Below are 11,676 nucleotides of genomic sequence, written 5' to 3'. Positions count from 1 at the left end.
TGGCCCCGGCTGGCCCCTAACCGTACGCTCTACAGGGATCTCACGCACACCTGGCTGTGCTGACCTTTACCTCTGCCTGTAGCCGGGGCCATCCACCCACTAGTTCTGTCATCTCCACTTGATGCCTCAAATGCACATCAAAGCCTAAGGCATGCAAAACGAGCTCATGACTTGGGAGTCTCTCCTCCAACCAGGCCCTTCCCTGGTGTCCCGACTCAGTGATTCAGTGATGGTCCCACCCTATAAACCCAAAAGCACAAGCCGGAAGCCCGGATTCTCCCTGACACGCACCCCCCCCCCCCTTCAGCTACCAAGTCCTGTGGCTTTAGTGTTTAACGTGCTCCTTGCTCTCCACACCTGCCGCTTCTGAGGGGTTAAACCACAACTGTCTTCCCTTCACCCTGCTCACCTCCCACCTCACCGCCACCTACCACTGTCCATTCCCGCCATGTCACTGAGCTCGCTGCCCTGTCACCCACAACTGTCAAGTGAACAGTTTTTGGTGAATGTCACGCTGGACGGCCCTGCTGCACTCGATACTGCCCATGCATCTTCTAAAGCTCCCCACCCGCTGGCTTCCGGAGAGCCTACTGACCCCCTGGTCCCTGTCAAGCCTCTCTGCTGACCTAACGGACAACTTCAATGGATAATAGCCGTACGTTGCTGTCCTTTAGGATCCTGGACTTCTTTGCTCCCCTTCCCTACAGTCTTCCTCTAAATAGGTCTGTCTCCTCTCACACGGGGTCACCACAAAACCTCTGCTTTCAGCCTCATCGTCACTCCCTTGAGCTTAGCCATGTCCCCCAGGCACCTCACACCCGACAAGGCCGACACTGAGCTCGCCATCTCCCCGCCCCCCCCCCCCCCCCTTCCAGCCCACGAGTTGTCAGGATGGCTCTTCCTCACCTGGTGCCCCCACCGTTAACCTCATCAACCAGGCTACAGAAGTGCCTTTCTCTGTCTTCCTCTCCTGTCAATCCATGAACTCAATCACGGAGGGCTGCGGACATGCCCTGCCCCATGACACTCCCTCCGTCCACTTCTGCTGAGGCTGCTTGTACTTAAAGTGGTCATTCGTCATTCACTCCTTCAACATTCTCAACAAATAGCTACGGAGCCCCCACTCCTGCATGTTTCAGCTCTTGAAAAGTTCACACGTGTGCTGAACTGGGACACATCATCAAGCATCAGCGACAGAAAATGGTGTGCTAAATGCGACAAACGCATGGTTTAGGATGTGAGACGTGAGCCTAAAGGAGACAGGCTACATTCGGCTTTGTTCCGGGAAGGCCGTCCCCTTCTGAGGAGTCAGCCTGGAGAAGTGTTTTCCACGTGGCCCAGCTTGCGAACCCAGCGCTAAGAGAAGCGGCCGGTGGAGAACCTCCAACAGGAGGACAGCTGCAGTAGAGACAGGAGGGGCGGGGGCCATGAGGCTTTTGGCCCTGCTCACTTTGCACAGGCACCTGGGGGTCTCTGAAAGGTGTGAAGAGAACGGGCACAAGGAGAGACCACCCTGCCTGCTGCGTGTGCTTCATTAAAAACTGGTGGGACCCCTGGGAGGGGCAATCCCAGCAGCAGAGAGGCTGGGGACAATAAAAAGCAGCCAGCGTCTAGACAGAAATAAGGAGGTGGAATTTGCAGGACTCGGTAACGGGTTGGCCGCTGGGGGCACGGGCCATTAACCTGTGGCCCACGGAAGGCGCAGCTGAAGCCTCTGTGGCCTGGAATATCCTATCTCCCTAGGGCACTGGCATTCAAGTGTTTGCTTGTGTGCCTCTGGAAAGAATTCTAAAAATGCGCACCCTTTCGCACACCGTGAAGTTGACACCTAGAATCGTACGCAGACTTAAGTAGCTGCCAAAGACGTCCTCACGAACGTGTACTCTCTGTGCGATTTGAACGGATTCATGTCAAAACTTTGTACCTGCAGACTCAGCACACTGAATTGGAAACTACCCGTAATCAGTCATCCCTGTGAAACCTATGGGACTTCCTCTCGGCGAGAAGTCCGACAGCACTCCCGCGCTCTTCAGCTCACTTTTGAGCAACCGCACGAAACCATCCAACCCTGAGCTCAAATTCAGGAAGACGTCGGATTTCATGGGACGGAGCAAGGGGCTGCCCCCTCCATTTGCTTCCCGAAGCCGCAGAGATCTCTTAACCTTGCTTTCCCACAGCGGGAAAAGGAGACCCTGCTCGGACGCGGCCCGCGAGCAGGCACAGAACGAGCACACGCGCGCCTCCGCGGGTCCCCGCCGCCGCCGTCGCTGTCGCTGCACGCGCGCCCGCAGCCCTGGCCCCACCTGGCGCGGCCAGTGGACCGCCGGGCCTGCGCGGCAGGCGCCCCGAGGGCGGGCCCGGTTCCTTTGCCCCCGCAGGCGGCGAGCGAAAGCGCGCTCGGTAACCCCCGGGGCCCTCCTCAACCGACGGAACGAAGCGCTCCCGCCGGGTCGCGCTCGGGCGGCTCCTCCCGGGCCCGTGCGAAGGCAGGCGCCGGGTGCGGAGGGACCCCGCCTCGGGGCGGCGCCGAGCACTGGCGCCTGCCCCCCGCCCCCTGCCCTCAGAGCTCACACAAATGACGGAAAGGGAGCTGGGACCTTCGCCTCCGACTCAGTCTAGATGTCGCCATCCCTGCGCGAAGTTCCCCCGCAACGACACCTCGACGGCGGCCATCTTGCCCAGAGTCGGCCGACGCCTTTTGACTCTCGCGCCAACCCGTAGAGCGAGCGCGCCGCGAGAAGAGTTCTGCGCAAGGACGGAAGCTGGAGTCTCGCGCTTCCGGGCAGCCGCCGCGCTCCGCCCCCTCGCGGGAGCGCTTGATTGGTTACAGGCTGGCGAGCCTGCGCTCTCGCGATCTCGCGGGAGGTGCCTGAAGGGGCGGCCGTCCGTGCGTCTGCCCTCCCGTTCCCCGCCCCCGCCTCCGCCGCGGCTCCCGCCTCCGCCACCCATCCCCGGCGCCTCGCCGCCCTCCCGGCTCGGCCGCCCCCCGCCCCCCGCCCCCCCGAGCGGCCGTGGAGATCGCGCTGCGCGGGAGGCGGGATCCGCACGGTAAGATGGCCGCGGCGGACCCAGGCGGCCGGGCCGAGCTTCCCCGCGGGAGCGCGGCGGGCCGGGGTGGGGCTGGGCGGGGGCGGGGTGGAGGCCGAGGAGGGGGCCGGGGTAGGGCTCGGCGGGAGAGGCCAGAGGGGGCCGGGGCGGGGGTCGGGAGCGGGCTGGGGGCCCTACGGGGTCGAAGGTCTGAGCAGGTGGCAGAACCGGGGCCTTGTGGATTTGCACTGTCAACTGCCCCTTTTCTCCTGGCCGGAGCAGAGTCCTGACCCCACAGCGCTCGCGCGCTGTAATTCGGTGTTTATTCTTAAAGGGAGCGCCTTTCGAGCGAAGGCTACAAGGTTCAGAAGTGGTCGCCAACTACAGCAGTGGCAGTTACCTGAAGCACCGCACTCGTGTCCCTGTGAAGAGAACGATTTTTATGACCACCGCTTCAGAGCAGAAGCTGAGCTGGTGAGGACGCGAACTGCTTGCTTGGGAAGCAAGTGTTCCTCGGTTTCAGAGTTGGGAGGTTTGTGTGTTGAGTGTTTCTTTGGAGTTGTTGCTGTTCCCAGATCGCTGTCCGTGCTGGGAGCGGTACTGGTGTGATTTGGGGTACTACGGGGATGGAGAGAGAGGGGCCTCGTTTGTCCGAGGTTACCTGGAGTTGTCTGGGAACAGCAGAGTGGCCTGAGGGAATTACGCACCTGCCCGGAGCTACAGGACTTGGGCATTTGTAGGAGGAATGACATCTCTTGGTTTGTCTCCCGTGCCGGCTTCCTCCTCTGGTGCTGAGTGTGGGCACCCTCCTAGCACCCAAGGACTTGGTCTTGTGCCCGTGCTCTCTCCCTGGGCGATCTTTGCTCAACTCGTGGCTTTCGATAGGTACCCTTGTTGGGTGGCTGTTTCCCTAATTAATGTTTCCAGCGCTGGGCTGGGGACCTATAATCCAGGTGCCTGCTTGACTTCTCCATCTGCGTGTCTGATAGTCAGCCCAAACTTGCTCTACTCCTCAAACCTGTCCTGTTTCTTTTTGTTTGTGGCCCGGTCCTCCAAGGTCTCAAGCTTGAAAGCTTCGGTCCGGCCTCCAGCGCTCTGGTCCTTTATCCCTCTGCATTCAGGCCGGCAGCACGGCCGTTGACTTGCGCCCACAGAATCTTCACCTGCTGTGTCTCTGACTCTCCTGCCGCTGCTCTCGTTTGATGGCTTCTCGCTGGCTTTCCTGCTCGGCTTTTGCTGCCCCACTTTCTCTGCTCTTTAATTTAAAAACATTTTTTTATTTTACTTTTTTATTTTAGAGATTGGGAGTGTATGAGCAGGGGAGAGGGGCAGAGGAAGAGACAGAATCTGGGGCTCGATCCCATGATCCTGGGATCATGACCTGAGCCAAAATCAGGAGTTGGACGCTCACCCGACTGAGCCACCCAGGTGCCTTTGTTTTTTGATCTTTTAATTTAATGAAGCGATTTAGCATGTCCTTGTCTGGCGTAAAGCGGTACCCATGATGTATAGATTACTTACGACGACAGTGGTGGGCTCGCCATCTTAAAAGCCCAACTGGTGCCCCCAGGGCTGGCACCTCTCTGCCTTCCTTCCCATGGTCACCGCCTCTTGAGTTTCACGTCTTTACTCAAAACAAGAAAACGCTTTGCCGAATTTGTATTTGTTGCTAAAGCACGTATCACGCGATTTGTGTTGTTTTTATTCTTTGTAAAACTGTCTGCCATGCTTGGGTCTTGCTTTATTCGTCCAACTGGTTTCTGAGAGTCCTCCCTGTGGCTGTGTTCATGTTTTAATTGTTCTAGTAAATTCTGTTACGCGATCATAAGCCTTTCTCAGCAATCCTAAAATCCAGATAGCTCCGAAAATCAGAAATTTTTTGTTTTTAACCTATTTGATGGCAAAATCTGCTCCGGTGAAAGCTTTTCCATCTCCATTCCACCCAGCGTGGCTGCCCAGACGTTTCCCCGAAGAAGTCGTATTTAATTGTGGGGTGTCACCCCAGACTGCAGTGTGCGTGTCACGTGACATATGCTAAGTCGTGCCGTGTAGTTCTGGGTACAGTCGGCAAGATTTTAACTTTCGGAACGGATCTGCCCAAGGGTTTTGGGCCTGGGACTGTGGTTCCCTGCTGCTTTTGAATGAACATCCAGGTGGGTGGCTTCCTGATTTTTGCCATCTTGAAAAGCGTTTCTGTGAGCAGGCTTGTCCGTGTCGGGTGTGCGGTGGTGAGCGTGGAGGACCTCGGTCTAGTGATAGAATCCCCGGGCCGTGAGGAGCGCGTGTGGTCCGCCCCGCAGGGAATGCCGGGTTTGTTTGCGTTTCCAGTCTGCTCTCACAGAAGCATCAAAGAGCTGGAGGGAGCTCCATGTCTCTGTGGACACTTGGTATGGCCAGACTTCTTAATTTTGGTAGGTCTGGTGAGTGTCTCATCGTGGGCTTCTCTCTCGGGCACGTGTGTCATCGCGTTGAATATTTAGCTTATGTCCCTTGCGGTTGCCCTTCATGCTTAGAAGAGGGTTGATCTAAACTCCTCCTTTATTCGGCGAGGCCTTACTTGGTACGACCCACCCCACGACTTGACCTGTCCATTCGGAGACTCTGGGTCTTCCTCGCACCAATCCTGTCTTCTAAATATGCTAGCCTTCTTTCTGATCCCTATATCTGCATTTGGTGCCAGGCGCTTTGAATTTGCCGTTTTCCAGATAAAGTATCTTTCCACCATCTCCTTATTCCTTCGCGCTGCGTCGCCCTGCTTCACTCTGAAATGATTACGATTCTTACCGGAATTCTTAACATCCTTTTTTTTTTAATTGAAGCACAGTAAACACCCAGCGTTTCTGGGTGCAACATGGGTATCTGATGACCCTGTAGGTTTCTCTGTGCTCACAAGTCTGGCTGTCATCTGTTACTACACAGCCCTATGAGGGACCATTGAGCGTGTTCTCTGTAATTCATTCCCGTGATCTTCGCTGATGTTTAAAATACTGTTTTCCTGTAGAAAATAAGTCAGAATGAGTTATGCAGAAAAACCCGATGAAATCACGAAAGACGAGTGGATGGAAAAACTCAATAACTTGCACGTCCAGCGAGCAGACATGAACCGCCTCATCATGAACTACCTGGTCACAGGTAACGGCTGGCCATAAGGGTGCTACCTCTTGAACGTAAATCTCCCTTTTGGTATGTATAGGTAGAATTTTACATGGGACTTCCTTGGTAGAATTGTGTTTGGGTGTAATAAAAACACACTGCTAATTTTCCTAAATTTGTAAATTGCCGTATCAAAGGTGACCTGTTCCAGAGGTGAGGTTGTTATGCCAGGTATCTGAGCTCTAAAGCAAAAACCTGTTTCTTGACCTTTAATGTTTTTGCAGCTTATCAAGTGACTAAAGAACGTTCTGGAGTACATTTAAACCCCAAGTAATTGATCTCTTTTTGGCATGTCTGAGAAATTATACTGGGCTGTTTCTAGAAGGTGTGCCTAACTCAGAGGAGAAAGGGGGAAGGGCAGAAGCAGATGGAAAGTAGCAAAAGGGGTCTGTAACTATAGTCCTCCTTGATACTGGGAAAGAAGAGGGTAATTTTGTACATGGTTGGAAAACACCGATGTTTCAAAAAGGTCTGAGTCTCCTTCCATTGTTCACGGTGCCTCGTCCCCCAAATCAGTCTTGACCGAGACTTCTCTGGGAAGGTGTTGAGGAAGTGTCTGCCTGTAGTGGGGGTGGGTGGCCACACATGCTGCTTAGACGCTGGTGAGAACTGTCCACTCACAAGGAGGCAGGAGGGTCAGGCCTCTGCAGGCTGTGAAGGCGCAGCCGGTGTGCGCAGACGTGCCTGCAGCACGCCTGCAGCCTCTGCCTGGGGTCGCAGCCTTCCCGGGGGAGCCCGTAGTGCCCTGGGCTTCCCGGCATGCACTCTTGCCCCTGGCTGGGGGGTGAACGGCGTCTCGGGTGGGATGGGAAGGAGTGGCGTACGTGGTTTTCATTTTCTGTGTGGGGCACGGCTAGTAAATCAGAGATGTAAATGCCAAGTCCCTAAGACGGTGCGGGTCACGTTGAAGGTTATTGGTTTGAGGTGGATGGGCTTTCTGGGGATAAAAATGCTTTGCGTTAGTGTCTTGCTAGCTTCCTGAGCACTGAAGATGGTTTTCATTTTCAGAGGGCTTTAAGGAAGCAGCAGAGAAGTTTCGGATGGAATCTGGGATTGAACCTAGTGTGGATCTGGAAACACTTGACGAGCGGATCAAAATCCGTGAGATGATCCTGAAAGGCCAGATCCAGGAGGCTATCGCGTTGATCAACAGCCTCCATCCGGAGCTCCTGGACACCAACCGGTATCTCTACTTCCACCTGCAAGTGAGTTTCAGTTGAGAGGCGTCTGGTTTGTGGACACTCGATGAGGTTACGTGTGCTCGTTTCAGAAGTAACGCGGCTAATTTGCGTTAACAGAACGTTGTTTTAGTTTACGTGGGGAAGGGGCTTGGGTTAGCCGTTGTCTCGTGTGTTCCAGGAGCTGTTTCTTGCTTTAGGAGCGTTAATGACATAATTTAGGGCTGCTAGAAGTTGTCACGTAAGACGTCCTTTGGCTAGAGGCTAGAGCGCGTCACCGGGTGTGCCTGTCTGGGCGCGGGTGTGTAAGCCTGTCTGCCTTTGCCGGCCCAGCAACAGCACCTCATAGAGCTGATCCGCCAGCGCGAGACGGAGGCGGCGCTGGAGTTCGCGCAGACCCAGCTGGCAGAGCAGGGCGAGGAGAGCAGGGAGTGCCTGACGGAGATGGAACGCACTCTGGCCCTGCTGGCCTTTGACAACCCTGAGGAGTCTCCATTCGGAGACCTGCTTCACATGATGCAGAGGCAGAAGGTAAGACCGACGGGGCCTCCTTCCCCTCGGTGGGTGTTCAGGGTGGGACTCTAAAAGGCACAGCTGTAGAACGAACGGAAGCCATGTCTGGGCACGTGACACTCAGTCACGACAGCACCGATTCTCCCGTCAAGTGTCCCCTTTCCCTGTGGGAACCGGGAACTGAGCACCGTGACGTCATACACGGCATTCAGACTCTCTGTCTCAGCTTTTCTTGTTCGTCTTAACCTCCTCCTTGTTTGTTTGGAGACTCTTAGAAGTAGGTGTCCAAAACACGTTTTACCTAAAATCCCCTATTTGCTTGTGAAGCTGTTTGTCTCCTTGCTGCTGCTTCTGTGTTCCAGCCCCCACGACGGTGCATTACTGCCCCAGACACGGCCCTTTACTCCCATGGCCCTTTCCTGCTGGAAGGGAGGGCTACTCTCCAGGCCGCCGCCACGCGGGTCCTCCTGTGGCTTGTCCCGTGGACCTTGTGTCACCCCACCCTGCTCTTTCCTCCGCCCCGGTCCCCTCAAGCCTGGCTCACGGCATTTCACTGCTATCCAGGCCGGGTATGAGCCCCACCGACCGGGCCGCGAGCTCCTCCTGGGCAAGGAGTGTGTGTTTAACATCCTCTGGAGGGCCTCACGGTCATGGGCTTCGTATTCATTTGAATAAGTAACGATCTTCTCCTGTAAGAAGGTCTTAAGAAGTGTAAATGCACATTGTAACTGGTCCTACCGGCGGGCACTCTGCACGTGTGGTTGTTTTTATCCGGCGTATTTATTTTCTAGGTGTGGAGTGAAGTTAACCAAGCTGTCCTAGATTATGAAAATCGTGAGTCCACACCCAAGCTGGCAAAATTACTGAAACTACTCCTTTGGGCTCAGAATGAGCTGGACCAGAAGAAAGTAAAATACCCCAAAATGACAGACCTCAGCAAAGGTGTGATCGAGGAGCCCAAGTAGTCTGTGCCGGTGGCCCCTGCGCCCCCTCCCACCAACCCCCCCCCCCCACCCCCGGACCGGACTCAGAGCAGCTGTCTGTGACTGACAGGTTACCGCAGTAGAGAACTCTTTCTTCCCCCTTTTCCTGGATTTTTTTTTTTTTTCGACCTGGCATCTTTTTTAAAGGGAAAAACGGCCCTTCTGAGCGCTGGAAAACTTGCAGCGAGAGACGCGGTGTCTTTGGAAGTGTGGCGCAGACCGCGGTGGGCGCGCTGACAGCGGGGACGGGCCGCATCGGCCACCGAGCACTCTAGTTCGGGAACGTTGTTGAACGGAGGCCTCCCTCGCAAACCTCTGACAAGCACTGATCATTATTTTGCTTTCTGTTAGCTCGTAGGCAGAAAATACGTTTTCTCAGATCTGCTAAGACTCGTCAGGCCTTTGTGGAGAAGGTTTCTCTTACCCCTTGGTTTTTTGTTTTTTCATAGGAAAGACTATATAAATTTGTAAATCCTAATTCAAAGACTTCTTTTGTGTGAGGGTATTGAGTTCGGTTTGTTTCTCTCTGGTCTGGGTGGTATGGCTCCTGGGGAGATGCGTGTGTGTGTGTGTGTGAGAGAGAGTGAGGGCTGGGGCTGTGTGTTTTTTAATTTTTTAAATCTATATTTTGGTGCTGGTTGTGGTGAGAGACTCTTTCTTAGCGGATCGATGGACCTTCTCTTGTAGGCAGTTTTGTTGAAAATAAAGGTTTCTCTTTGATTTCGAGAATGACCACAACGGCCTCCAAAAAGTGTTAATCCTCTCAAATCTTTTGCTTTCGGAGCTCATGTCTCGGTGCCGGGACAGTGACCGATGGCAGTGGCCTCATCTAGTGCTTGCGGCCTGAGGGCCCATGTGCCCCTGGGAGTGGACCCCGAGGAGTGGGGTCTTGACAGCGAGTACCCCCCCCCTCCCCCCAGGAGTGCACACTTGCCTTGGCGGGGGGGCTTGCCCTGCAGCAGGCCCGTGTGCGTGTGAGTCCCCACATGTCCTGCCGCCGGTGCAGTTGCTGGGACGCGGGTGCTCTGGTGACTGGGGACACGGACTCGTGTGTGTGGACTCGCTGCAGGTGCAGCCCGGCCCTGGTCCTGTAGGGCGGTCGTTAACAGAGCTGCCGGCCGACCCCGCGGGCGCAGGCTCGAGGAGGTGGAGGGGACCGTGCCCGGGGGCGCAGGGCTTCCTAGCCACGGGTGGCTCTGCACGTCCCCCCGGTGCGGGGACTCCGTCCTCCCTGTGCGGATCCGGGGCGGGGTTCGGTGCCCGGTGCTTCGTAGGGGCAGATGCCAATAGCAGCTGAGCTGCGGGGAGCCGGCTTCCTTGACCAGCGAGGCTGGGCGGGCTCGTGGGTGCTCCCGTGGGTCAGGTGGTCTGCCTCTGACCGCTGGGGCCACGTCCCCCACACGCCTGCAGACCTGAGCGCGATCCTCACGTGCCGTGCGGTCAGCCGGTCCCCCGCTTCATCTCTGCTCCCTGCTTCCACTCGGAGCCTGGGGTCGGTGGTGGGTTTTTGACCGCCTTGGGTGGTCACCGATGCAGAGGCAAGACTGTGCGTTGTGGATTCTTCCGGCCTCTGTCCACCTCGCCCTCCTGCTGCCCTCTTGGTGTCGTGAGGATGAAGGGGGGGGGGGTCTCTCCTCGACGCCCGAGACCGTCTCAGCAGTCCAGATGTGACCTTTCTTTAGGGCTGTTTCCTCCGAGGCTTGAGGCCGATAAGTTAGGGCCAAAGGTTTTCATCTTCAGGTAGTTCACCATTACCTGCTGCGGGAGCGGGAGAGACGAGCAGGCGGCGTATGCGCTTGGTGGGTACCAGAGTCCAGCACGTTTCCGGTTGGCTTTCCTCGTTAGCGCACGTGAGATCGTTTGCGTGCATGACTAATACGTAATCAACCCGACACGTTCTTCAGAGTCCAGGGTGTGAGCCGTGAACCATCGGCCGAACGCGCGGGCGGCGGCCCCTGTTCGCCTATTGAGGCAGCGGGTGACGTGCGAGCCGGGCTTTGGCGAGACTCGCTCTCAGACTTGCTGCTGTTCTCTTCCCTCTGAGGCCCGGCTACGCTCGTCCCATCTATCGGTGGACCTGGAGGCTCCGGCGGGACCGGCTTTGCAGACGCCTCCCGTGGGCCGCCGTGTGGCGGTCTGTGTCTTCGGCAAGCACGCTAAATCAAGCCATTTTGAGACCACAGACATTAAGTATAACGTGATTTTTCTTCGTCTCGTTTGGATCTCGCTGTTGTGTTTATGAAAATGTACGTTTTATGTAGTTTATTCTCTTTATGTTTTGTGGAAAGTGCCTTGAAATAAATAAAATTTGAGAATATTCTGGTTACTCTGCATTCCTGATAGGAAGTCGTGTGAAAAATAACCCTAGTTTGGAATCTTTACGAAGCGTAGGGATGCAAATCCAATGACAACTAATATATTTTGCCATTTGAATGGAGGTTTCCAGGTTCTAGAGCAGGCAGACGTTCATCGGGCCTGGTGTTTGACGCGAAAGTCTCCCTCACATGTGACCGAAGACCCCATGTGTGAGGCCTCGGGGGATGAGGAGGTGGTTCCCCCCACGCAGTCAAGATGCATCCAGAAGCCATGTGGGGAAACGTGTTGAGGACGGTTTCTGTTAAGGCGCAGTGTCTGTATTTCTCTGTGTACGATGCTGGTTTTGGGGAGTGGGGGGACCAGGGCTTTCAGAAAGAACCGTACATGTTTTACGTTAAGGACAACGGTGTCCTCCGGAGGACAAAGTGGGACCTGCTCTGGGAGTTACCCTGGTCCTGAGTCCGCCGTGTCCCTGCGGGCCTGTGGGCCTCCACAGCGTCCTTTGA

At 55.7% G+C, this 11,676-nt stretch overlaps 2 protein-coding genes across 4 annotated transcripts in view; one reads left to right on the top strand and one right to left on the bottom strand.

Annotated features, from left to right (window-relative positions):
• Positions 1 to 2,698, bottom strand: part of DIDO1 (death inducer-obliterator 1) — a 50,764-nt gene extending 48,066 nt beyond the window's left edge. The window contains exon 1 of one of the 2 annotated variants that reach the window (XM_030309214.1): positions 2,572 to 2,698. The gene's annotated coding sequence lies outside the window, so the exon portion shown is untranslated. The remainder of the gene's footprint in view (positions 1 to 2,571) is intronic. The other variant, XM_030309213.1, reaches the window with a different exon arrangement.
• A 227-nt stretch (positions 2,699 to 2,925) lies between these two features.
• On the top strand, positions 2,926 to 11,173 carry GID8 (GID complex subunit 8 homolog). Of its 2 annotated transcripts, XM_030309219.1 has the most exons (6): positions 2,926 to 3,048; positions 3,362 to 3,501; positions 6,029 to 6,159; positions 7,189 to 7,385; positions 7,692 to 7,889; positions 8,663 to 11,173. In XM_030309219.1, exons 3-6 carry the CDS (start codon positions 6,042 to 6,044, stop codon positions 8,834 to 8,836), a joined length of 687 nt encoding a protein of 228 aa, XP_030165079.1. In that variant the 5' UTR covers positions 2,926 to 3,048; positions 3,362 to 3,501; positions 6,029 to 6,041; the 3' UTR covers positions 8,837 to 11,173. The 2 variants fall into 2 exon arrangements, with proteins under 2 accessions (XP_030165079.1, XP_030165080.1); XM_030309220.1 differs by lacking the exons at positions 2,926 to 3,048; positions 3,362 to 3,501 and adding an exon at positions 4,432 to 4,455.
• Positions 11,174 to 11,676: the final 503 nt, after the last annotated feature.

The sequence above is a fragment of the Lynx canadensis genome, chromosome A3 (assembly GCF_007474595.2).
Source record: "Lynx canadensis isolate LIC74 chromosome A3, mLynCan4.pri.v2, whole genome shotgun sequence".
Taxonomy (NCBI): Eukaryota; Metazoa; Chordata; class Mammalia; order Carnivora; family Felidae; genus Lynx; species Lynx canadensis.
This window is presented reverse-complemented; position numbering and strand designations above follow the sequence as displayed.

Coding starts and splice junctions, on each gene's coding strand:
- GID8 (XM_030309219.1), top strand. CDS start 6,042: ATGAGTTATGCAGAAAAACCCGATGAAATCACGAAAGACGAGTGGATG. Junction 6,160..7,188: donor CATGAACTACCTGGTCACAG/GTAACGGCTGGC, acceptor TTTCATTTTCAG/AGGGCTTTAAGGAAGCAGCA. Junction 7,386..7,691: donor ATCTCTACTTCCACCTGCAA/GTGAGTTTCAGT, acceptor TTGCCGGCCCAG/CAACAGCACCTCATAGAGCT.